Source organism: Phoxinus phoxinus, assembly GCF_949152265.1.
Source record: "Phoxinus phoxinus genome assembly, chromosome: 23".
Taxonomy (NCBI): Eukaryota; Metazoa; Chordata; class Actinopteri; order Cypriniformes; family Leuciscidae; genus Phoxinus; species Phoxinus phoxinus.
The window spans coordinates 3,439,727-3,467,605 of NC_136898.1; the positions used below are offsets into that span (position 1 = coordinate 3,439,727).

The 27,879-nt window shown below is 36.2% G+C and overlaps 2 protein-coding genes across 6 annotated transcripts in view; one reads left to right on the forward strand and one right to left on the reverse strand.

Annotated features, from left to right (window-relative positions):
• oclna (occludin a) lies at positions 1-11,291 on the forward strand. Its single transcript, XM_079600599.1, has 9 exons — positions 1-89; positions 520-579; positions 1,219-1,864; positions 2,005-2,172; positions 5,371-5,492; positions 7,608-7,790; positions 7,871-8,042; positions 9,025-9,066; positions 9,777-11,291. Exons 2-9 carry the CDS (start codon positions 521-523, stop codon positions 9,873-9,875), a joined length of 1,491 nt encoding a protein of 496 aa, XP_079456725.1. The 5' UTR covers positions 1-89; position 520; the 3' UTR covers positions 9,876-11,291.
• Positions 11,143-27,879, reverse strand: part of erap1a (endoplasmic reticulum aminopeptidase 1a) — a 26,699-nt gene continuing 9,962 nt past the window's right edge. For 3 of the 5 annotated variants that reach the window (XM_079600590.1, XM_079600588.1, XM_079600592.1), the window contains 11 exons: positions 25,058-25,189; positions 24,889-24,972; positions 24,082-24,242; positions 23,171-23,259; positions 22,890-23,073; positions 21,213-21,369; positions 20,128-20,312; positions 19,880-20,041; positions 18,223-18,363; positions 18,010-18,091; positions 11,143-12,879 (listed from right to left, as the gene is read on the reverse strand). In XM_079600590.1, coding sequence (XP_079456716.1) covers positions 12,724-12,879; positions 18,010-18,091; positions 18,223-18,363; positions 19,880-20,041; positions 20,128-20,312; positions 21,213-21,369; positions 22,890-23,073; positions 23,171-23,259; positions 24,082-24,242; positions 24,889-24,972; positions 25,058-25,189 — 1,533 coding nt within the window. In that variant the 3' untranslated portion in view covers positions 11,143-12,723. The remainder of the gene's footprint in view (positions 12,880-18,009; positions 18,092-18,222; positions 18,364-19,879; positions 20,042-20,127; positions 20,313-21,212; positions 21,370-22,889; positions 23,074-23,170; positions 23,260-24,081; positions 24,243-24,888; positions 24,973-25,057; positions 25,190-27,879) is intronic. The other 2 variants (XM_079600591.1, XM_079600589.1) reach the window with 1 other exon arrangement.

Sequence of the window (27,879 nt, forward strand, 5' to 3'; positions counted from 1 at the left end):
GGGAGGGGTTTAATCATTTTAAGGACAGGTTGTTTGTCTCACCTGAACAGTGACACATACGGAACATCAGTGCGCGAGAACACAAACAGGTGAGAGTGAAACTGCAATAAATAGTTCATAATATAAGCCGTACAATAATCAGAATCGTATATATCAACTTTTATAAGCCAATCTGCGTTAATTATAAGATAATTCATGCCGACAGTCGTTACATTTTACTTCAGAAACAACTCAATCGCGTTTCCGCCTCATTTGTTGGTGAAAAGTCTCCGAATCTGTCGTTCTCCACATTGTTTTTTTTTTATTAAAAATGAGAATATTATATTTGTATAGCCTACTGTGTTCGGGGAGTTTTACACTAATGGTAGTTTTAATTGTTTTCCTTTCAGTCATAATGCCGATTGCGGTTTAGTTGACAATATTAAAATGAGGTGTATAGGCCTATAGTTTATATTAGTTTTATGCTCTCAATGTATTCATTAAAATTCATGTTTTTTTTATTTATTTATATATTTTCAGAATGTCTTCGAAGCCGAACGGGAGTCCTCCGCCCTATGATTATCATACTGAGAATGGATAGTAAGTGTTGAGTTTCGCCTCAGAGTTTCTCTGGATTAAGTTAGGCTACATGGGTTTATGTATATGCCTACATATTTTAAAAAAAAATATACCCATGACCTTTGGTTTTGGAAATAAATAAATAAAGTCCTCAATGTATCGTTGTTCAAATTATTGGGAGCATGTGTCCCATATTCCTGTGACCATTTTGTTATCGGCAATTATAGCCTATTAACTTTTCCCCAAGCATCAGTCTGATTAAGCCAGTGTTGTAACTATTTTCAAGAGTACTGAGAATGCCAATATCACCTAATTATTTTTTGCCATAGCTGGTAACCAAAATTATATGATTGTCCATATATCTAATGTAATGTCTATATATCTAATGTCTCTCTCTCTATATATATAATCTAATGTCTTTGTTTTTAAGCTATCTATCTATCGTTCTATCTATGTCGTTCTATCTATCTATCTATCGTTCTATCTATCTATCTAGATTATTAACTCTAAAAAACAATGTTTGGGATTTTTTGACCCAAACATGGGTTGAAACAACCCAGCAATTAAGAGTGTTGGACCGTTGGTCATAACAGAAGAATATTGGTCGAAATGCATTGTTGTGTCCATAAACCGAATGCGTTTTCAACATCTTCTCTGCAGTAATGTTGGCGCGCGGTCTCAGCCCGCGTACTCGTACTACCCCGACGATGAGTTCCAGCATTTCTACCGCTGGACGTCTCCGCCGGGCATCATAAAGATCATGTGTGTGCTGTCGGTCATCCTCAGCGTGGGCATCTTCGTGTGCGTGGCCTCCACTCTGGCCTGGGACACGGATGCTGGAGCGGCGGGATTCGGAGGATACGGAGGAGGATACGGAGGAAGTTCTTATGGAGGCTATGGCGGCAGCTCTTATGGCGGCGCCGGTGGCTATGGAGGAGGAGGAGGATACGGTTATGGGATCCTAGGATCTCAGAATGACCCCAGGCAAGGGAAGGGTTTCATGATCGCTATGGCCATCATCACCTTCATCGTTCTGCTCGTCATCTTCATCATGGTCATCTCGCATAAGAAAGTGTCCCAGGGCAGGAAGTTTTACCTGGCCGTCATCATCGTCAGCGCCATCCTGGCCTTTCTCATGTTGGTTGCCACCATCGTCTACCTGGTGACGGTTTACCCAATGGCGCAGTCTTCCGGATCTGTTCAGTACAATCAAGTGTACGCCATGTGTGCCGCTTACCAGCAGCCAATGACGGGTGGGTTCGTGAATCAATATCTGTATCACTACTGCGTCGTGGATCCTCAGGAGGTGAGCACAGCGTTGCACACAGACAAAAAATAGGTGTAGAAACCATTTTCACTAGTACTAGTAAATTAGTAAGTTATTTTTTTACTGTGTAAATGGACATATTTAATCAAAGTAGTGTCCTCTTTCTGTCTCTCATCCAGGCAATCGCTCTTGTTTTGGGCTTTATTGTCACCGCGGCCCTCATTATCATCATGGTTTTTGCCATTAAAACCCGTCAAAGGATCAATTATCATGGGAAGGAGAACATCCTATGGCGCCATGTGAAAGTAATCCAAGACCAAAACTCACAGCCGGATGTGGAGGGTTGGGTGAGTACGGTCTTCATTCTTCAGGAGAATCAGTGCAATTACGTTTCATTAAAGTGATGGCTCACCTGGAATTGAAAAATGTCGTCATTTACACAAAAGAAGATATTTTGAAGAATGTGTGTAACCAAACAGTTGATGGAGACCATTGACTTCATAGTAATTTTCTTGCTACACTCTGGATGGAAGTCATTGGGGTCCGTCAACTGTTTGGTTACCCAAATATCTTTTGTGTTCAGCAGAAGAAAGACATTCATACAGGTTTGGAACGACTTAAGGGTGAATAAATTATTACATAATTTTCATTTTTGGGTGAACTATCCCTTTAAAGTATTATTTAGTCACACCTTGGGTGAAAAAAAAGTCAATATTTGTCATAGAGTAAGAGTATAGAGATATTAAATGAGTGTGGATAGCAGATCAGATCGTTTGATGAGGAATGTTTGCACGTTCATTTTGAGGTTTGATTGTGGACATTTGTAAATTGGCAAATTGTAGCGGAGTTTGAGACATCTCTTGTGAAACTCTAGAGGAGACGCATGTGATATTACTGGGCTCTGACTTCTTCTCAAGAAGGAAAAACCAGGGAAATATCAGGGAAATTGTGATCTCCAGCCCTGGAAAAGTCACAAAATTCTTATAAATTACAGATACAAAATGAACAAATTATATAAATTATAAATAAAAAATCATACAATTATTTTTTATCTTAACAAATAACAGCCCTGGAAGTGTCATGGAAATTCTTATAATAATAAAAAAATATGATGTGTATATATATATTATTTATTTTTATTCACACACACACACACACACACACACACACACACACACACACACACACACACACACACACACACACACACACACACATATAAATTACAAATACAGAATAAATAGTTTAAATGAATTCAAATTAATGATAAATAAAAATTATAAGTATTAAATTGGCTAGAAATTGCTTTTCATTTCAAAACATGTTTCAAAATCTGTATCTAGTTATCACAAACATACACTGTAAAAACTTATTTTTCAAAGTTGTAAAGCAAGATTATTGCAGTACGTTTTACAAGAAAACAATGTCAGTCTTTCTATAGAATTTAATGTTTAATTAAATGCGTTACTTTTCATTTCTTTGTAAGCATTTGAAATTTACTAGCAATTTCTAAAAGAAAAGTAAGTTAATACTACGCTGTTTTTTCAGTGTGGAAGATTAATGTAATGTTCTATGTCAGAAGATCTTAGACCGCGAGTTCTCCATTTTAATTAAAGGTTGTTTGTGATTTTTAGTGTTGTAAGGATCACTCGGCTACAAGCCTTTTTCCTACAACTCCAAGTCGTCTATTGTGACTTGAAAGACTATAATTTGGTCTTTTCCATGCAGAAGGTCTATTCTACTCTTGATGGAGTATATCAATGTTAATTCTACACCTGTGCTCATTTCTGTTGCCAAACAAAGAGCTCTTTAACTTCCTCCAGTGTCCTCGCAGCACAAACCGGTTTATTTCTGGTAGTGACATACTTAGATGTCAGTCTGGTTTTGAATATAGGCGGCCTGTGTGGTTAGGTGGAAAGACCTGTTTGTGTGTGTGTGTGTGTGTGTGTGTGTGGTTGGGGGAGAGCAGCGCTCACAGTTGGTTTCTGGGTGTGGTTTGTTGTGACAGTTTCACTGGCATATATGTGCTAGATATCTTAATGCTGCTAAAGAGAGCCCTCGTTTTCTTTATCTTTTATTTATTGCCTTCGTCCTTTGATTTTGGGCCATTTTTGTGAATGTTAAGTGGATAAATATTGTTTTGCTTTTCTTGTGTGTGTGCATATAGATGTATAAATGTTTTAAATCTGATGTTTTATGATGGGTTTTTATTAAAAGGTGAATGTTGACTCTTAATTTGACATGAAAAGAGTTTTGCTTTGTCAGGATTTTATATTGGAGCTCCGTTGTCAGGATCATTTGCTCAGGGCGGGCTGGACCGGTTCAACCAGAAACTCAAACCAATGTGGAGCAAAAGAAATTGCTGTTGTTCACGTTAAATCGGGCTGTGATTCTAGGATATATGATTCAAACTGCAGAAGTCTTTTCCAGATGTTCTGTGTGTATTCGTTGAATCCCTCAGGATAGACGTGTTGAAACGCGTGTGCCGTTTGCACCAAAGAATCCATTTGAGTGAATCTCACAAAAACTGTCCAGAAATGATAACTTGATGACACAAGCGCATCGCCCTGATGATATAAATAAAGTCGTATTACTGATTACTGCAATGGGTGGAAAATAGTGCAATTTGTATTGTGCAATAGTAATTAAACATGATATGATAATCATGATAGTTTTTGTTGTTGTGGGTGTGCGTACTGTGGGTGTACGTACGTGTGTGTGTGTATACATATATATATATATATATATATATATATCAAATAAAATGTATGCATGTCCGGCAAAAGTGATGTCTGGGCTAGAAAAATTAACATATTCACCCTTTATCCAAATATTATAAAAAATATTGTGTAGTTGTGCTTGAAGTCAATTGTTTTATTTGTGATAAAAATGCAATAAAACACGCCGAATTGTGCAGACATCATTTTTTGCCAGAGGCTGTCATACAAGGAAGTTATGAACGCATGCAAAAACAAGAGAGAAACAACTAAATATTAATAACTGATTATGTTGTAGTCAATGTGAGCTTTTTCCTTTTGAACTTTTTGTTTTCCTGTGCATTTTTTTTTCCATAGTAAAATAAAACCTATAGCTTTTTTACCAAATAATTTTGTCAGATAAATACGTGAACCAAGTTTAGTGTTTTGTTCTACCCTCATATAAAAAAAAAAAAATATATATATATATATATATATATATATATATATATATATATATATATATATATATATATATATATATATATATATATATATTCCTCATATTTTGCGGGTTTAATCGAACTTGTAGTGTCATTAAAAACAAATATCCCCTCCGGACATCACTTTTGACCACTACTGTGTGTAATATATATATATATATATATATATATATATATATATATATATATATATAATTATAATTATCTTATTTTGCATTGTCGTTTTTATTTAATTTAGTATTTGTATTTATTTTATATTCACATTATAATAATGAGAATTTGGGGGATGGGGGAAATAATTGTCATGATTGTAAATAATGTCTCGATTCAAACCAATCTCTCTCAGGTAAATGATGTGAACGGAGTCCCAGAGCCGCTGCTGGCTGATTATCCCGTAAAGTACGGAGGATCTAGGAATGATCTCGATGACGACAGTTATGACAAACCTCCCCCCAGTGACAGTCCTGTGTGAGTACGCCGTGCGGCTTTAAACACTGCTTCTGATTTCAACCTGTTTTTCAAATCCGATTTTAGGGCATTGTTGTTGAAAGCGTTGATCTGTTTGTTCAGTCGGTGGATCTACACTACAATTAAAATGTTTGGAGTCGGTAATTTTTTTTTTTATGATTTTGAAAGAAGTCTCTTCTGCTCAAAGGCTGCATTTACTTGATCTAAAATACAGTACAAACTGTAATATCGTTGAATATTATTACATTTTAAAGTAACTCTTTTATATGTGAATATATGATAAAATTTAATTTCTGTGATCAAAGTTTAATTTTCGGCATCATTACAGTCTTCAGTGTCACATGACCCTTCAGAAATCATTCTAATATGATAATTTAATGCTCAAGAAACATTTATGATTATTATAAATATTGAAAATATTTCTGAAAATATATGCTGCTTCATTTATTTCATTTATCTGAAATGGAAATATTTCAGATAAATAAATAAATAAATAAAGGTCTTTTACTATCACTTTTGATCAATATCATTGCTCAATAGTATTGTGAAAAGTATTCATTTCTTTTGAGAAAAAATCTTATTGACCCCAAACTTTTGAATGGTAGTGTATTCTGAAAAACATAATTTATTATTATTATATAGAGCTAATTACATAATAATTTTAATAAGTATTATTAATTAACATTACTATTACATGATAAACTAAACAGTTTAACTAATTATTATTATTATTAATTAATAATATTACTTAATATTATAATTAGTAAAACCTTCTCATCCATGAATTTCTTCTTTCCTTGCCAGTTTATAACCTGATATATGTATATATGTTTTTAGTGACGTAACACTGTCCAACAGCGACACCTGCAGGTGAAGTTACAGCGGGACGCCGCGTCTCTCTTGTCTGGCCTCCCCTGAGCCCATTGAGTTTTAACAGACGCCCTAAAGCGTGCGCTGGGTTTGATGGGGGTAATTGAGAATGAATGAGAGGAAGAAATGCCTCCATCGCGCTGATCGGATATGATCGGTTCGTGCGATAAATCCGGACTCTTGTTTTTGTGCGTTAATCGGAAGACTAATTAAAAAAGAAACGGCTCACTCACTTCAAACTTCAAACGGCCTGAAAACATGATGGGGTGCGGGTTTAATCCGTGTTTATCGTCTGATGACCTGAAAATAAGCAGACGAAGAACAGCTGAACATCAGTTCACAAATAAAATGTGTTGTGTGTGTGATAGAAACTGAACTGATGAAGTAAATGAACAGTTACAGTACAGGTTGTGCAGGTGCGCTAAATAAAGATTTGTCAGACGTTGTGCAATACAAGGGAAGTTTTCTCGTTCCTTCACTTCCTCGTTTCAGTGTTCCTTCAGCTTCGAGTCATTTCTGGAGACGATGTGTTTGAGACGAATGTCCGCAGTCAGCGTGATAAATTCCTCCACTCTCTAGACTTAATCTCTTGAAGTGCTTTGCTGATAGTAGATACAATGACGACTCCGTGGAGGAATGAAAACAATGCATTGTGGTTATGACACAGCAAATGTCTTTATGTTTGCATTATTTATTGGTCAAGCACATTTCATACACTATGGCAATTCAAAGTGCTTTGCGCCGAAAGGAATTAAAATAATCATAAAATAAAACCAAGGAAAAATTTAACCGGTTATAAAAGGAGTTAAAAGAGTAAAAAGATGATGCAGTGAGTGAAATACACTCACACACACACACACACACACACACTTCAGTATTATCAATTTGCCTGCACTGAAACTATTAGATGAGAACAAAACTTTGAGTAAAGTTTAACAAAGTTTGATTCATAAGTAATGAACATTCACATTGTTATTGAACTGAATTTAATAAAAATTCTTATTAAAAATAAGTCTTCTGTAGAGCTGTATTTGAGCTGAAATTGAGTTTGTTTCACAATTAATGAACTTTGCAACATTGACACTGTTATTTTCCTGTTTATTACTGTGCAGCTGCTTTGAAACCGTCTTGTATAAAGCACTATATAAATAAATGTGACTTGACATGACATGATGCATAGATAAACTTCTAAGCGTCTTCATCATTAGCTCATAGCTGCTCGTGTGTGTGTGTGTGTGTGTTCAGGGAGATTCGGCATGAACTGCCGGTCCGGAGTTCAGTCCCGATGAGCAGCGGGTCTGAGATTAGCAGTTCTACAGGACGGCCCAAGAAACGTCGCGCCGGACACCCTCGCACCGCTGACGCGCGGGACCGGGACACGGACTACGCCTCCTCTGGAGACGAGCTGGACGACGAGGACTTCTTCAGGTGCGGTTCTGCTGCCATTATCCGCTCTGAGCTCACCGTGTAAGATGCGCTCTGAACGTGCTCTGCTTTTGTTTCCGCAGTGAATTCCCTCTCATTGTTAATAATCAAGGGAGAGAAGATTACAAGCACATGTTTGATAAAGACCATCAGGAGTACAAGGAACTGCAGGCAGAACTGGACCAGGTCAACAAGCGTCTGGCTGATGTGGACCGAGAGCTGGACGATCTGCAGGACGGCAGTCCTCAGTTCCTGGTACACAACTCTCGTTACTGGCAATTAATATATGCTACAATACAAGCATTATTCAAATTAGCATAAACACAGTACAAGAAATAGGATTATGATATGAACATTTAAATGTCAATTTAAATTATACATTTAATTTAAAATAATAGTCTTCAGTTTATGGTATGAAAAGTCTTCTAGATTCAATGTTGATAATTTCTAAGAATTAATAAGTGCTAAAACACTATTATTACTATATAATATAATTACTATACATTATATATATATATATATACATATATATATATATATATATATATATATATATATATATATAGTAATTATATTACAATAATATACAAAAATATATATGTACGCATGTTATATTTAATTTAATATAATATTTAATTTTAATGATTGAATTAAATTATTATATTTTATATAATACATATTTATAATTAATAAAATTATTGAAATAATAATAATTTAATGTACTGTCATTGTGCTCATTTGAAAGATTATGATCTGTAAAATTAATATATTTTATATAATAAATGGTATATTTATATTAATAACTATATTGGTATATTATTATTAATACAACTATTTCAATAAGTAATAATATTCTGTAGTCATTTTGCTTATTTCAATATGACTGTCAATTTAATATAGGATTATATATGTATAATTAAAGTTATTGAAAATATTATATAACATTTTCAATAATATTAATACAATTATTTATTGTATTGCCATTATGCTAATTTTAATATGATTGTGTAAATTAAAATAGCCTACAATTTAAAAATAAGATTGACAATTTTTTTCTAAATTGGTGTATTATTATTATTTAGCATTATTATTATTTTATTGGCAAAAAAAGACTGAATATGAGCATGACTTGTTTGCCTTAAAGTTGCATGTTCCCGTCAGTTACACTGTATTATGTGTAAATAACCAACGTTAACATGGGAAAAAGAAACTGACTTCAGTGGTTCTCTTGAAACAGGACGCCATGGAAGAGTACAACGCGCTCAAGGACAAAAAGAGGGTAAGAAAGAGCTGAGTCCTGCTTTTCCCACAGACTCCGGCGACAGTGCTGGTTGCCAGATGTACGATAATTATCGTATTTGTACGATAATTTTGACCTATGTACGATCAATAATGAAAAAAATCACATAATGTACGATAATTTCAGAGTTTTCAGTCGTTCGTCCAGACACACATCCTACCGCTTCTCTCTCTGATCCTGAATCATTTTGCAGGCTCGCACGTAGCTATTATACACACACACACACTGGCACCACATGGTGTCGCCCCGCTGTCCGCTGCCCACACATCAACACTACACTACAGTTTTGCCGAAGACCGTTCAGTTTAGATCAGTTTAACAAAACGAAGCAGTAACATGCTAAAAATTGAGTTCAGAAAGGGAAGGTGAGGACAGTGGAGGGGCGAAGATAGTTTAATTATGGTCTAGTTCAAAATGTGGACTGTCAGCATCTTTTGCACTTTGGCAAAAAAAAGTTAAGTAGCCAGACTTCCTCCAGTTAGTGTGAGCGTATTACACAGCTTGTTTAAATTGGCTGTAAAATTATTTGGAAAATAAAATTGTTGGAAAATTGCTATATTTTATGCGTTTGGTTCCTGTACGATAATTTTTCTCAAAAAAACGATATTTTTGAGGTTTTGGTACGATACTTCGACATTTCTAATCTGGCAACACCGGGTGTTATCTGACGTTTCCCACTGTCTCTGCAGAGCGGAGAGTACCAGGTGAAGAAGAAGAGGTGCAAGCACCTGAAGGCCAAACTGAGCCACATCAAGAAGATGGTCAGCGATTATGACCGCAGATGCTGAAGATGCTGAGAGAGGAGAGTGTTGTGTGTGTGTGTGTGTGTGTGTGTCCAGACGTGTGGCTCATTCCCAATCATGAGCTAGGCTGTGTTGCTTTCTGGACTTTTGATTGATGATGCATGTAAATATTAAAGGTATTCTGAGGCGTACTGCTCAATGCAATATTTTCCCAGGATCCTTCATGCACCAGTTGTAATATCATGTTGTCTAATGTCTAAATCCTCATTTGTTTGTTGTAGTTTCTTTGTTCCAAATGCCTGATTCGCTGTTACAGATTTAACATGAACTTGTTGTTTCAGTGCAACAGTGTTTGTTGTAGTGTGTGTTTTTAATAGTTATTCAGAGGTAAGTGTGCCAAATGATTTTCCAGGTGGGTGGTCTGAACTCTTGATAACTGTTTTTGTTCGTACTTAATCAAGCTGTGATAAGTTCGGTAAGGTTACACATGTAACAATTAGTCTGTTAAGCTGTATTTATGCCATTTTTAAGAACTTTTTACATGCTGGTATGTAAATATGTCATTTAAACGTTTAACCCTTTGATTTTTTTTTTTCCTTTCATTTTTTAAAAACTTTTAAATAAAATCATTTTTTTTGATAATACATTTGACTGTATACATTTACCAGTAGGCCTAAGTGTGTGTTGATTTTGAAAGGACGTCAATAAATCCACAAAATGTTGTTAAAACCAGTTTCTTTCATTTTAGACTACAAAACAAAGTCTTGAATTTGTCAATTTAATTTAGTAATGCACCGAAATTTCAGCAAGGGGGAAATATTTGGCCAAAAATGAACATGAGCTGTGTGGACGATACCGATCTGTCTTCATTTTGATAAACTGGTAAGCAGATCTCAGTTAATGAGCAAACAAACACATGTGGTTGCACGCATACCATCCAAAAATCACAATAACTATATAACTTCGTTACTTATGATATGAAACAACAGATTTCAAATTCAAACAATAAATAGGCCTACCATTTTGGCCGCGTCTCAGTTCAAGCGGCACGTGATCAAATCTCTTTGCTATTTAAAGGGTGGTAAAATGCCATTTTCACAAGATGTTAATATCTTCTTTACTATTTAAAGCACGAAATAAACATGGATGAATAAAAGGCATGTTGGAAGATACACAACTTATTAAAATCCGTGTTGTGTAGTCACTCAACCAGTTTCAACGGCAATACAAATTGTAAACAATAGCCTATCGTCTTGAGAACCAGAAAAAAAAGTTTTGTGAATTTAGTGTTTTTTGTTGTTGTTTGTTTATTAAATGTCATTGCATAGTTTGGAGCATAAGAAACAAATGGAATAAAGACATTTTTTGGGGGGAAAAGTTCTTTTATTCCTATGTTATGCTATGTTCTCTTAGGACACCAGTTGATTTAATAAAAATAAAAATAAAAAATTTTCATTCAGCAATCAATTTTCAGGCTCAAGCTTTGTTTAACCAAACTTTAAATATGATTCTCAAATATGTTATGAAAGATATAACAATGATTTGATATACCATTTTACTTTATGAAATGTAAACATGGCCATAAATCTCATTCCCATACTATGCAATGCCAGAACACTGGTAATTAGATACACTGCATCTAATTTTCATATTAATGTGTTCTTGGGGCAACAACATGAAAAAAGATGTGTAATAATGGGAGTAATCATTGGGAATATTTTTACAAGAATATCTCATATTTCATAGGAATATTGATCTATAATTTCTTTCCCTGTTCACTTGTGTCTCCCAAAATGCCTGATAATCATGATATGAGTCCTTGTGTCCTCTACATGCATGAATCAATCTACATAACATTTTCCTGAGATGTTGATTTTATTACAAACAATTTGAAAATTAGTCACAAAAATATGAATATGAAACTTCTAGACATTTGGCATCTCTGAAAAGCCCTGCATGTGCTCTTTACAGGACATCCAGACTTAAACTGACATGAATGGTGTCAGAGAAATTCACTAAAATATAATGTACACAAAAGTTTATTCCTGGGGAGGACGCCACGTAACGTTATTTACCTCAGAAAAGCCTTTCAGCGTCCAGATCTCGATGGTCAACTTGAAAAAATAACTATAGAGGAGTAAATCTGTCCTGAAAACCAGTGTTTATTCCAGGCGTTTAAACATTTATAATTAAACAATTATTTTGGGATTAGAAGCAAAAATTATTTCATTAAAAAGTTATCAATGTTGTTATTATAAAAACTGCCTTGTGTTCAATTTTAAAATTTGTACAGAAATCAGTTAATTTTAACCTTTAATATTATGGTAATGTCCCAACTGACGTGTTCCCTATTTTACAACATTAGTTGAGATATTTTTTTCCCTTGAGAATAATTGACATGTATTGTACCTGATGCATACCCAGATTAATAATAATAATAATCGATATCGAATAGAACTTTAATTTAATTGCAAGCTTGTGAATCTAAATCAAATTGTGAAATTTGTGTCAATGCCCAGCCCTCATAAATACTAGTATTTTTATTTGAGTGTTGATTATTAACTTTGATTAACTGATTATCAATTAGACTTCTTTTATAGTTTCATTTTATTTGGATAAATGAAAACTTTCATTTCAGTTTTGGTGTTTCTGTAAAAAAATAAAATAATCAGTGCATATCTACTTAAATTAAGTTGATATTTTGCGTGAACATTTCACATCTTTAGACATATTTTATTACAGCCAATTCAAATGTTGATGATTAACATCATGATATCAGAACAGATTCAGATACACTTCCAGTGTGAAGGCCCTTGTAAAGGTGAATCTACACACACACACACACACACACACACACACACACACACACAAAAGTCTCTAGGGTTGTCAGGACTCAATCCTGGACAGACTGCATGTCCAGCCAGGCTTTCAGCAGTGGGACGTTGCTGTCCATCCAGAGGATGTTCTGCTGGATTCTCTCCAGGGCCTGTTGGATGCTGCGGAGCCCAGAGCCCTGATCCTGCGCTAGTGAACTGAAGAAAGTCTGAACCTGCAGGAACAACACAAACAACTGCTTCATCTTCTTGGATTTTCACCGTTTTTGGTTATGCATGGCAATGGCATTAACCAGATATAATCTGACGTCCATGATTTATAAGATCATATGACCATCTTTATATAAAACAAAACAGTTTTTTATACATCACTGATACGAGTAAATGAGTTATCATCATGTTTATCAAAAGTAAAATGAATTTCTTGAAATACTAGGTGGGGAATAAAAACAAAGCAATGGGCTACAATTAATACAATGTTTCAATTGATATTTGAGCGGTCACTATTTAACCATTTCATTCAATTTTTTGGACTATATAAGCTCATTTTGCATTCATACTTTAAAGGTGCAGTGTGTCATTTTTAGCGGCATCTAGTGGTGAGGTTGCGAATTGCACCCAACAGAAGTTACGGTGGCCAACAGGAAGTGATGTAATCGTCTGAGACAGCAGAGTAGCCAGTTAAGCAATGAGGTGATCCAGGCAGGGAGGAATATACGTGGAGTAATAAGGACTCATCTCTTCATTCTCGTATTGACTATTGGTTAGTGTCTAATGATTTAAGTAATAGTGTGACCTCTGTACTCATAGAACCTTGCATAATGACAGATCATAAAGGAATAATCCTAAAAATAAATATGGGGCACAATAAATCAGTTAAAAAAACGTATAGTTACTGGAAATTAAACAATAAATTGCTTGAAAATGAATGCCTAAAGAAAAAAATACAACATATTATTGAAAAATATAGGACAATTGCAGCTATAGAAAATACGTATGGAAAGTATTGGGAATTAATGAAGTTTGATATCAGAACGGCATCTATTAATCAAGGAAAATTGGAAGCAAAACATAAAAAAAGGAAGGAAAATTCAATTATTGAGGAAATATTAAATTTGAATAAACAGAGGAAAGAAACCTTGAATGATTTGGATTTAAAACAACTAAATTTATTGCATACTGAACTAGATAATATCTATGAGGATAAAGCAAAAGGAGCATTTATTCGATCTCGACTTAAATGGTTAGAAAAAGGGGAAAAAAATACAAAATATTTTTTTGGCCTCGAAAAAAGAAACAGTGATTTTGCCTCAGTTTCAAAATTAATGATTAACAACAAAATAGTAGATAATTCTTTAGATATTTCAAAATATGTTGCTCAGTTTTTTAGTAATTTGTATTCTTCTACAATGGATACTTCCAACATTGATATTTTTTTAAATAGCTTTATGAATGATACCAAAAAAATTGATCAGAACATCCAAAATGTGTGTGATAAAGAAATAGATATTGAGGAGTTGAGAGAGTGCATTAACTTGCTTAAGAATAACAAATCTCCAGGCAATGATGGACTAACAGGAGAGTTTTACAAGACTTTTTCCAAAGAACTTTCACCCTTTTTATTATTAGTATTTGTAGAAGCTATAGAAAAAGGTGAATTGCCTGCTTCATTAAAACAAGGGGTTATAACACTGATCCCCAAACCTAACAAGGACAAGTTACTCATAGAAAATTGGAGGCCTATTAGTTTGCTCAATAATGACAGTAAGTTGTTTGCAATGATTTTTGCTAGGAGAATTAAACAAGGTTTAGATAAAATAATTGATATGGAGCAGTCTGGGTTTATGCAAGGCCGTTATATTAGGAATAATATTAGACTAATCTTAGACATGATAGATTATAATCAATTTATTAATGATGATAGTTTTATTTTATTTATTGATTTTTATAAAGCATTTGATACGGTGAATCATGATTTTATTTTCAAAGTTATTAAATTGTTAGGTTTTGGAGATGTTTTTTTGAAAGCAGTTAAAACATTGTACAATGGTTGTAATAGTTCTGTCAAACTTGCTCATGGTACTTCACAAAGGTTTGATATTCATCGTGGCATCAGGCAAGGATGCCCTCTCTCTCCTTCCTTATTTTTGTTAGTCACCCAGGTTTTGGCAATGCATGTCAAAAGAAATCAGTATAATGGTATCACAGCTTTAGATGTAGAATTTAAACTTAGCCAGTTTGCTGATGACACTGCAATTTTTTTAAAAAACAAATTTGAGATACCAAAAATAATTAGCTGTATTGAGGCATTTACTGCTGTATCAGGCCTTAAAATGAATTGTGATAAATCTGTATTGTTTCCCCTCAAAGATTGCTCCTATACAGAAATAGAAAACATCCCAGTTAAACACCAATTAACATATTTAGGTGTAGTAATTTGTAAAAATGAAAAACAGAGAAGTCAGCTAAATTTTGAACCAATTATTGAGAAAACAAAAAAGAAATTTAATTTGTGGTTAATGAGGGATATATCAATATTCGGGAGGGTATTATTATCAAAGGCGGAAGGTATATCTAGATCAGTATATACATCTTTATCATTAGATGTGCCTCCTAAGGTGATTAAAGATTTAGATAAGATACTTTATGACTTCATATGGAGGAAAAAGCCACATTATTTAAAAAAGGAGATAATATGTAACACCAAAGAGCAAGGAGGACTTGAGGTCTTAGATTATAGCACACTTAATGACACTTTCAAAATTAAATGGTTGATAGAGTTTTTGAATAATAGAGAAAGTCTTTGGAACGTATTTCCTAATTATATATTTAATACTCTTGGAGGCATAGATTTTTTGTTGAAATGTAACTTTTCTGCTGACAAAATTCCTGTAAAATTGGCCAATTTTCACAGACAAGCCCTGCTAGCATGGAAATTGGCATATAAACACAATTTTTCACCACACAACTATTTCATATGGAATAACAAAGACATACTATTCAAAAACAAATCACTATTCTATCATACTTGGTTCAATGAAGGGATTATACTCGTAGGACAATTGATTAATTCAAATGGATATATGTTATCATATACTGAATTTCTACAAAAATTTAAGTTACCAGTTAAACCAAGAGAATTTGCCATTGTTCTTGACGCGATCCCAAAGAGTGTGATGTTACTCTTAAAAAATGCTGAGTCAGTGGAAATCAACATGGATAATCTTTGTAGTAAGATTTTCATCGATAATGTTAATGTTTTAAAGGGGTCATGACATGAGAAACCAAATTTGCCTTGATCTTTTGGTATATAAGAGGTCTTTATACCATTAAAACGTCCTGCAAGTTTCATAGCTTAAGACGTCCTCCCCATTATAAACGAATCATTTATTTAATCAAGCTCTAAATACAGCTCGTTCTGGATCCATGGTAAGAAGTGACGTCACGGTACGAAGTGACGTACCAGCGTTTGCATATAGACCGCCTCCAGCACAAGACAACTACGCTTTAAGCGCAAGACCACTACGCTCATTTCGTATCATTGTCGCGCCCGCGCGCTGCGCGCCTCACAAGTGTTCAGTCGACGGACAGCGAGTGGGTCTGTGTACAGGGAAATTACGATGCCACAGATGTGCTGTTCCTGGCTGTGGACAAACAACATCTGTGAATACGCTGCGAAAGATCCAGTCGTCAGGGAAAAATGGATGCACTTTATTTTTTGCGGACGTCTCTCAGTCACGGCAGTGTTAATTTAAGCGTTTGTTCTGAAGAACAAATCCCAAAATGATGCTGGCTTTGCTGTTGCTCAAAGATAAGTCCGTGTCGACTATTCTGGCCTCAACAACGACGACGCAAACTGTAAGTAATGTATTTAAAACTTTAAACTACTTTTTAAATACGCTGAATCCGCAATGTTCTGGCTGGGGGCGTTAATAATAATGCATAGGCACTGACGTTAGCCAATCATAACAGTGGGCGTTAACACTGAACTCTTAAAGGGGAAACACCCCCAAAACAGACTGTTTGACTCTGAGGATGAGAAACAGGGTGGGAAAAGGTCATAAATCACTACATTTTAAAAGTTTTTTGTAAAAACAACTATAGTAATACTATAATTGCACCTAAGGGAACATAATAATAAAATAAAAAAAACCCATGTCATGACCCCTTTAAAACAAAAATGTAGCAATAAGATTATAAGGAATGCTCTTGGTTCTGTGTCTTTTCCTGCAGCAAGATTCTTTTGGTCTTCTTTATTTGGATATATCTCTTGGGGTAAAGCATGGAAATTGCCAAGTAAGTTTTGTGTCAATAACAAAATTAAAGAAGTGTCTTACAAAATACTTCACAGAATTTATCCTGCTAAGCATGTTTTGGAAAGATTTAAACTAAATATTTCATATACTTGTGAATTTTGTGCAATAGAAAAAGAAACAATTTTGCATCTGTTTTTTCACTGTATTTACTCAAGATTATTTTGGAAAGATTTAGAAACCTTTATTAATAGAAAACTGAAGTGTATGATGGAAATTAATGTTTTTGATGTGCTTTTTTATACTCAGAATGACAATTTGGAATGTAAAGAACAACATATTATACAGTTATTTGTTTTATTAGGAAAATACCATATACATAAAAAGAAGTGGGCCCAAGATAAACCAAATTTTCCACATTTTATAAATGACTTTACCCTATATGTACATCTTTTGGAACAAACTAAAAACAAAAAAGCAATGAAAACATGTAATGCTTTGAAAGCACTGGATTTTATGTAAATTATATTACTTTTTATTTTTTTTTATTTTTTTCTCTCTTCCTGGCAGCTAATGTTAATGTGATATTGTGAATATGTAATACCTCTTGTTCTTGTGGCATTGAATAAAAAAAAAAAAAAAAAAGAAAAAAAAAAAAAAAGTTAAGCAATGAGGTTTCTTTACAAAGGTAAATTTAGTAAATAGGTTTACTTGATTTTTCAGTAAAACAATGTTATTGCGAATATTATTGGTACTTGTTCATCATTGTGTCAGTGTTTTATTCGCTGACTTTAGCTTTAGCTTCTTTACACGAAGAACAACATGATGACGAAACGCGTTTGTCCGTTTAGGGCTCCTGTAGAAACATGTCGATATAAGCGGACCCGCGGTGTGTGTAGATAGAAATGCCTCATTCTAAGGTAATAAAAACAAAACGGTTCATTATGTAAAGTCTTTATACACCACTGTAAACATAGTTATGTGTATGATATTGTATTTCTGCCAACAGATCCTCTTAAATATTACACAGTGCACCTTTAAGCAGGACAATATATGTAAAAGTCCCCAAAATGACAGATCAATCTTAAGTACCTCATCAAGCATTTCTCTGGTGGAATACTGATCGGTCACTCCAACCGCCATGCGAGATATTGCAGACGAACCCAGATCAAACCTGAAATCAGGATTTAGATTCAGTACACCACTAATATTCACTATCTATCATGTGTCATAAGAATGTAAGATTTATTTGATCATATAATAAGGTCTTCATGATGATGTTTCAGACAGATATCTGCTACGCACTTTTTCACAAGTGTCCCCCAGTTGGTCTTCATGAACTCCCAGGCGAGTTTGAAGCCTTTTGGGTTTTTACTGACAGTGACGACCAGTGACGGCAGGTCTTGAGTTTTCATTATCTCTCCCTCCATGCTTCTTTCCAAGAGCCTAAAGAATGAGCAAGAAAAACACATCTTAGAGCAGGTTTACGTATTATGCACTTTTTCAATGTGTAGAGATTTTGTTTTTGGGCTCTACTAGAATAAGTTTTAAATTAGATGTTAAATGTTCAAAAAACACACAATTTTCCCGATATTCTCCATTGTTGCGGCTCCTCTCTTCCCAGTCTGTCAGTAACGCTCTGTTTACTTCCTGTCTCTATGAAGCCCCTTCTTCTGAAAAGCACACTGTGCTCTGATTGGTCGGCTGGATCAGTGTGTTGTGATTGGTCAAGAGCTTCGAGCGTGTTTGGGAAATGTCCCGCGCCCTTACCATAACCACCAGTTTTTTTAACGTTTTTTTTATTTCACCTTTATTTAACCAGGTTAGTCGGTTGAGAACAAGTTCTCATTTGCAACCGCGACCTGGCCAAGATATGGCGGAAAGTGCAAGGCAACAAAGTTACACACAGCATACAAACGTTCAAATACACAATCATACATATAGAGGACATTTAAAATTAATTAGAAGTTAAAAGTAGATTGTTTAAAAATATAAAGTGGCAGTGCGAGAGGAATAGCAGTAGAATAATTGTATAATCCAAAGACTAAATAGGCTACTAATGTGAAAATAGATTCAGTTGAATTCAGTTGCATATGCGCAAAATACGTTGAGGCTTTGATGAATGTGCTAGAACATTAACAAGCAGAGGGCGTCAACATGTACAATGATCTGTCAATAAGTTAGAGAGTAGCTTTTTAAAAGTAGTGACAGGAACAAGGGATTCGAGTTTGAGAGACTTTTGTAGAATGTTCCAATCATTTGCAGCTGAAAATTTGAAAGAAAAACGGCCAAATGTGGTGCGAGTTTTTGTAGCAACTAAAGAAATATATCTACTCGAACGCAAATTGCGCGTAGGTTCAGATATGGTTATTAAAGTGCTTAGATAAGATGGTGTTTTACCTAGTAAGGACTTGTAGATTAACTGGAGCCAATGATTTAGGCGTCTGGTGTGTAACGAAGGCCATCCAACTATTGAATAAAGAGTGCAGTGGTGGGTGTTGTATGGGGCTTTAGTAACAAAGCGAATGGCACTGTGATAGACAACATCCAATTTCTAGTTTAACACACTACTAACTAACTAAACCAGGCCTCCGCCCCTTTATTCTGCGTATTAATTATTTAAATGAGGAATATTGTGACGTGTTTGTTCCCAGAAGAAACTCAAGACTACAATGGAGGCGTTTCAGGAGTTCAGAAACACTGATATAGAGAAGAACTTTGTAACTTTGCAGAGCTTTTTCATGCTCAAACAGCAACATTACACACTAAAGAAAGATGAACAAAAGCATAATAGGACTCACGCAGGATGGAAAGGGTAAGAAATTAATCATGCTTTTGCTTGACTTTAAGTGAAGATCTTTTCAGATAAATATGCCCAAAATGTTGACCTTTTGATCTTCATTAATGATTCATGTTTGGGTGAACTCTGAAAATGTCAGAAGCTTCATGTATCCAGACTCACCACTGAAGCTTGTGAGTTAATGGAGTGTACGCGAGGGCGGCTTTAATCATCCACTTCTCCGACGGTGAGGCGGATCGCTTGTATTTCTCCAACAGGAAGTCCCAGCCTTCATCTGTGCGCGCTCCTTCAGTGTAGACCACCAAACTGATGTCGGCAGGCAGCCTGAACCAAACAAGCGATATAAATGGAAGTAAAATAGTATGCAGAACGTATAATGTGAACGTTGTGTGAATCAAACAAACTCTTACCGCAGTTTGCCATCAGATTCTTTCCACTTCTGGAAGCGTTCAGAGGCGGTGCTGACGCAGGACGGGTAACGGCGGACACAGGCAAACAACAGCAGGTAATTCCTGAGCATCCGCTCGGATACAGATCCGTCATCAGACCAGCGCTGACGGTCAATCAGTGTCTTGAATAACTTCACTAAATGACCCTGTTAAAACAGATTCAGATTATTTTATTTAATGCCATTGAATGTGGCAAAAATTCAATTACAAAAATACAAATATCATATCAATATAATAAAAACAAAACAAATAGCAAGTCATTATACAAGATTTTTAAATTAACATCTGATAAAAAAATTCAAAACCTTTTCAGGCATAATCTCATTAAATATGTCCTTAAGTGAAGTAACTTCATAAAAGAGCCTTCTGCTATCCAATAAAATATGTTTGACAGATAAGGGAACTGTTAAAACAGAAAACCACCAACAGTTTGTTGAAATATAGTACATTATCAAATACTATTTATTTTCCCCAAACTTTGAATTTTTCCGGATTCTGTTTTAATTTAATTTGAAAAAATCAAAAAGAATGTCTAATCAATTGAATTCATAAAACGTTAACAATTCAAAAAATTTAATACAATTGTATAAATAATAGCGCCCTATGAAATATGTTTTATCATTAACAAAATTCTGTGATGTCGCTGTTTTATTTTTTGGGGATTCTGTGTTTTATTTAATACTAATGTATTATATAATTAAACGGTGAGAATCAAATGAACGCATACAACTTTAACAATTGAATCTTTTAAAATTAAATTTAGACAAATTTTGGCAAACTGCTGCACAACATAAGTTTAAAATTTAAGTTAAAAAATGACATTCCTTATAAAATAATGTTTTATTTATTATTACTTTGAGAAGTACACTCTATTGTACAATAGTAATATATTTCTGTCATAATTTTTTCAAAGTTATTAATGATTAATAGTACTTTGTTTTATTCATCCAAACCAAAGATTTGAAATGTAATGTCTAAACGGAGACCCCAGAAAGTATCTTAACATCCAGGACATTGCAGTATTTGATCATTTGTGCAAGCACTACCTTCATCTGGTTCTCCAGTTCCTCCATGTTCCTCTTCTCCATGAGTTTGTAAAGCGGCACCAGCTCATTGAAGCCCTGCGTGACTGGCATGATCTCAGACTCTTTACTGAGGTACAAGCTCAAATTCAGAGCTTTATCCAGTGGGACTTTCTCTAAGCTGAAGGAAAGACAAACATATTCCAGCAAGAACATGAATCAAATTTAAATGTCTTAATATATCATTTTTCTTTAAGTAACAAAATCTCGAATCAAGTGTCGTTTGTGCTCAAAAGCTGCAGGATCTCTTCATTAACGTCACATTTCTTCATCATCACGTATGATCATCACAATTTTTCTTGACCTCAACTACAGTGGTACAAATTGAATTTGTCATTAAAATGAAAAATATTGTAATGTTAACCCATAAAGCTAAGTGGTTGCTTAAGTTTGATAATGAATCTGCTATGTCATGTTTATGACATATTTATGATAATTTATGTTGTCTTGGTAATGTCAAGTTGTCATTACCAAGACACTGACAGGTTATGATGTATTGGTTTATGTCAAGTTGTCATGACAAAGACATCTCAAACAATGTCATATTTGCATTAAAAATGTCATAATTGAGCAAATGACACTTAATGACAGTTGTCATAAACATGCATAAAACCTCCTTCATATTCATGATTATGAAGGTGTCATGTCAGTCATATGCACACACCTTCAAGTAAAGTGTTACCGGCAGGGTAATAATATTGTTGTAGAATTAATTGTCCCCAACTAAGCAAACCAAAAGCCAAAGGTGACAGTGGCAAGGGATCCAAAACAGGGAACCATAATCAGGTGTCCGAATGGCCAACGAACGAACAGTGTATGATTATGATTATGATTATGATTCAGGCAGCATTATTGGTCAGAAGTCAGATTGGATTGGAACATTAAAAATATATATCCAGTTCCATCTGTTCCATTTAAAGGGGTGGTTGAATATGATTTGACTTTTCTAACTGTAGTTAGTGTGTAATGTTGCAGTTTGATCATAAACAACATCTGCAAAGTTACAACGCTCAAAGTTCAAAGCAAAGGGAGATATTTGCTTTTAAATAAATTGCTTTTTAAGGACTACAACAAACGGCTGGTAGAGACTACACGACATTCCTCACGGGTTAGTGACATCACCAACCCTAAAATTTACATAAACCCCGCCCCCTGAACACGATTTATAGATTATCAAGACAGAATATGCTAATCAATGACTAGAAGATAACTACACATAAGCTACATGAATTCATGAACTAACCATTCAGAAATGTTTTCTACATGTTGTCACTTCTTCTTGAGTCTCTCCATCTTTCTGACTTCGGTTTGAACATAAAAGGCTAAACGTTTAAAAAAATGTCAGTACGTGTGAGGTAATAGAACACGAGCTCTTGTAGCTCCGCCCCCTGTGCCGGGAGCAGCAGCTCATTTGCATTTAAAGGGACAGACACAAAAATCGTGTGTTTTTGCTCACCCTCAAAAAAGTGACAATTTTAACATGCTATATAAAAATATCTGTGGGGTATTTTGAGCTAAACCTTCACACACACACTCACATATTTTAAATCTTGTGAAAAGCGCATTATACCACCCCTTTAATCCAAAGTGTCGTATTACAGGAATTCAATGCATTGCAAATGCTGTTTGAAGTTCCCTCACCTGACCAGCTGAAAGATGTCGTGGATGAGACTGGCCCTGTCGTTGCTGCTGAACACTGTGTGGTTCTGCTGGAGTTGACCGATCAAAGCGTCCCAGCCTCCCGACTCATAGTGTACAATATAATACCCCCGCAGGTCCACATTGAATTTAATCCACTCCACCTTCTCTGACAGGTACAGCACATCTGCAGACACACAGTCAGATCTCAACATACACTGAACAACATGCTGGGAAGGATAAAAATGTTGGGTTCGTTTAATATTTGATGCCGTGACACACACCTTTTTCACTTTTCAGCAAGAATCGCTGCACTGCACTACTGTGACTGGTGATGTAAGTCAGAGGGACCTGCCACAGGAAGCTTGACGTACTATGAGAAATCAATTACAAACAAAGAATATTATTGCTTATGTGCTATTGCTATTATGTCTTAAGTGAACATAAACAGAGAACAAAGAAAACACACGTGTAACAGTATATCGGAGTTCTTGCAGCTCTTAAAGTGACAGCAGCCTAATATTCCCAATGCTGTCTGTCTCTATAATAAAGTTAATCAAACAACAAAAGACAAAGAGAAAATTCACTTGCTGTTCTTGACTTTTGTAACTATATTTGTAATGTAGCCTATATTTTATTTATAATGTCCAGTGTTATTTTACATTTCATTAGTTTGTGTACTTGAATACCTGAAAATCTTAAAAATGGTTTATTTAAATTGTATCTTTGTTCAGTTGTGTGATCGCTAATTAGTTTATTTGTCTTTTTTTAATTACTGAGTGTTTACTTGTCTGTAATAATGCTTTGAATTTATATTAGTTAGGCTAGTTGGTTTTGCTATGGTATTTTTTAATCACAGGCAAAAGTTTCTTGTGTATTCATGCTATTTAGCTATAATAAAATATTTTGCAATAAGACTTAGAATAAATGTGAATTATTATTTTTTTTACCTTACTGGAATCTAAATTAGGAATCAATAAGATTTAGAATCGATAAGCAGAATCGGAATCGTTATAATTCAAATGATACCCAACCCTAATTACCAATGATTTTATTTGATTATCTTCTTTTTTACTTCTTATTTGATCAGAATGCCGTAACATAATATTTTTAAAGCATAATACTGTTTTAATAGTTTTTGTTGCACACTGTGTTGTTTCACATGGTGTCTTTGTATAGTATGCATTATGCAAACCTTGAAGTCTTTGAAGATTTTTCTCCTTTAAGATAGCGCTCCTGTTTGAGGATGACCTCTTGACCTTTGACCTCGACAGTGACTAAAGGAAACCCCTCCTGCAGTGTCCAGGTGTCCATGATGGCTCGAACGTCAACACTGTCCTCCATGAACCATTTCTGCTGGACAAGGATTGATTTACTACATTTATGGAATTATTTTATTTGTGGAAAAAGCGCTATATAAATGTAACGAATTATTATTATGGTGCATATGATATATTATGAAATGATATTACCTGATATCATATAATGCAGCTAATTTCAGCTAGAACAGGATTGCGTTACTACATAAACTGAATAATTTATTTGTTTTGTGGTTCATATCATATCATGTCATACAATATATAAATCAGATAATATCATCATATAACATATGTAATATATATAATACCATGTATCATATCACGTCATTTATCATATAATATATTATAAAATATATCATGTCATATATAAAATATTTAATGTCATTTTATATAATTTAATGTCATATATCATATATATTATATATGATCATGTCTCATAAAATATGACGACATATATTCTACAAATATAAAATATATAATGTAATATATAATACATTATAAAATATATCATGTCACATAATATATCGTCATATAATATATTTTTACATATCATATCCCATCATCATATCATATCATATAGATGTTATATCAATGTTGCTATGAACCCAGAACATTCCTATAAAAATGAATTAAAAAAATTATAAATGATTGCTACATATTATATTATTTAATGCAGTACTCACAGAAGCTGGAGATTCAGCCCTAATTTTGGAACAGAATCCATCGAGTTTTAGTCTCCCCGAGTCCAGTCCATCAGAAGTGCAGATCTGAAAAGGTTGAAATGCGTTTGGACTCAAGAGCATTGCTTTGAGTGCTGGAGAACACACACAGGAACCAGCAGAGGTCACTCACATTGGTAAGACTTTCCCAGAGGTGAGCGTTGACGGTGTTCTGGTAGCTGTGTCTCTTCAGGTAGTCTATAATGCCGTACTTGAAAGCCTCTGGGGTCAGGAAATCCCTCAGCATGTTCAAGATACACGCTCCCTTGAGAGATGATGAACAACCAGTAGACATATTACAACTAAATATTCACGTAAAAGCTTTTAGAGATTAGTGGACAACCAATATATATCGCCATGGCCGATATTTGACATTTTTAAATGTCACTTTTAAGTTTTTTTCTTTGGTCACTAATGGCGCTTTTCCATTACCAGTACCAGCTCGACTCGACTCAGCTCGTCTCAGCTCGGCTCGCGTTTCGCTCCGTTTTCCATTGCATAGTACTTCCACAATAGTACCTGGTGGTCGTCATAGCGACGCGACACACACCCGCTACCCACACACACAGGACAATGGAGGAAATCGAGTGTATGCTGTTTTACATAATATTAGTAATGGGTATATCACGCAATCTCTGGCAAAACTATTTAAAAATGCCGGGGTTATTCAGGATACTCCGTCTGGCGCGTGCAATGATGGCGCAGTGAATAGTGACGATTCTCGCTGACCAATCAGCAGTCTCCCGTGTGTCACGTCACGTTTTAGTATCGCCTCAGCTCGCCTCGGCTCGCTTAGAACCTCGCCGGAGGTGATACGAAAAAAAGTACCTGGAAGCAGGTACTGGTACAAGTTTTACACAGTGGAAAACAATAGGTTACTGTCGTAACCCCGGTTCTCTGAAACATCGAGTGGAGAGATCCACCTATGGGAAGGGCATCCGTACCTGACCTCTGCAGAAGCATCCAATTGCACCAAGTCTGGCTAGACAGACAGAAGCGCGCAGCCAATGCCAGGTAAGGCCCCGCCCCCTTACCTAGTGGCATATAACGCCTGCAAGCGCTGCTATTCTCCAGTAAGTATATTCGCTTCTCGTGCGGCAAGCGGGGCAAAGCTGGTGGATCTCTCCACTCGATGTTTCAGAGAACCGGGGTTACGACAGTAACCTATTGTTCTCTTTCATCATCTCGTGTTCGAGATCCACCTATGGGAGAGACATGGACAGCTCCCCGATTGCCCAATACACTCACAGTGAGGTTCTGAAAGCCAGAGAAGGACGGTCGCCCCAGGGGGGGGGCGGTGCCTGACACGTCCCATAATCATGAACCTGCAATCCTGACGCACACACATAACTGCTGTGCACATGCAGGACATGAAACATGTATGTGGTAATAACCCCAGCAACACCAATGTACATATATACATCCAGGAAGGACTGGAAATACGTGCTTGGTGACAGGAATGTGCATGGCCTGCCGGCCCATTCACTCCTTATTCGTTACTTCCAACGGGGTTACAGGGAAGGTCTAAGAAGACCCCACCCCTAAAACCGAATGTGCTACCGAAATTCTGGTGACATCCAGCCGGTAGTAACGCACAAAGGTATGAGGAGAAGCCCAACTGGCAGCGGAGCAGATGTCCTGCAGTGACACTCCCCTAAACAAAGCCCAAGAGGCGGCTAAGCCCCTCGTGGAATGAGCTCTGATGCCCCCTGGGGGCTGCACTCCTTTTGATTCATAAGCCACAGCTATAGCATTCACAAGCCAATGTGAGAGGCGTTGCTTAGATATGGGACTCCCTTTGTGAGGGGGCGCCCATGAAATAAAGAGCTGGTCGCTCTTCCGGAACGCACTGGTCCTGGTCATATATGTCTGTAAAGCACGGACAGGACACAGAGCATTTAGCCTCTGATCCTCCGGGGAGGAAAACGGTGGAGGGTGAAAAGCTGACAGCTCCAACACCTCCGAAGTGAACGCAGGGAAGCACTTCGGCATGAAGGCCGGATTAGGCTTAAGGGAAACCTTATCTCCACTAAGAGAGAATTTAGTGCACGAGGGATGAACCGAGAGTGCATGTAGCTCACTGACACGTTTAGCTGATGCCAAGGCCAAGAGCAAAACTGTCTTGAAGGACAGTAGCTTAAGGGAAATACTTCCCAGAGGCTCAAAAGGATGTTGAGACAGAGCCTCCAGCACCATGGAGAGGTCCCACTCAGGAACAGTTCTCCTGACGACTGGCAAAGAGCGACGGGCACCCTTCATAAATCTGCGGATTAGAGGATGCTGCCCGACTGTTGAGCCCTCAAAGCCCACATGACAGGCCGAAATCGCAGCCAGGTAGACCTTAATGGTGGAAAAAGACCTCCCTTTTTCCATGAGGTCTTGAAGGAAACACAAAATATCAGGAACTGAGCACTGATAAGATGTGAGACCACGCCCATCGCACCACCCTTCGAACACTTGCCACTTACAGCCATATAAGGACCGTGTAGAAACGGCTCTGGCATTCTGTATAGTGGCAATCACACGCGGCGAAAGCCCCAGTGCGCTTAGGTTCGTCCTCTCACGGGCCAGGCCCAGAGAGCCACCCTGTCCGGGTGTGGATGGTAAATCTCCCCGTTCGCTTGGGACAATAGGTCCGTGCGTGGGGGGAGGCGCCACGGCTCGGCATATAACAGAGGGATTATCTCCGCCAGCCACGGTGCTTTGGGCCACCTGGGTGCTATCAGAATGAGAGACAGGCTCTGCTCTCTCACCCTGGCCAGTGTTGGAATTATCAAGCACAGGGGAGGAAAAGCATACAGCAGCACTCTGGGCCATGGGTGGGCCAGTGCATCTACCCCGAGGGGTGCGTCCACGTCCTTTAGCGAGAAGAACATAGGACAATGGTAGTTTTCGCGCGAGGCGAATAGATCTACGGCTGCCTGTCCGAATCTCATCCATAACATATCCACTATC

Bases quoted from the DNA above. Each gene is read 5' to 3' on its own strand.
- oclna (XM_079600599.1), top strand. From the start codon at position 521: ATGTCTTCGAAGCCGAACGGGAGTCCTCCGCCCTATGATTATCATACT. The intron at 5,493-7,607 runs GTGAGTACGCCG...GTGTGTGTTCAG, and splicing joins CCCCCCAGTGACAGTCCTGT to GGAGATTCGGCATGAACTGC. The intron at 7,791-7,870 runs GTGCGGTTCTGC...TTGTTTCCGCAG, and splicing joins GACGACGAGGACTTCTTCAG to TGAATTCCCTCTCATTGTTA.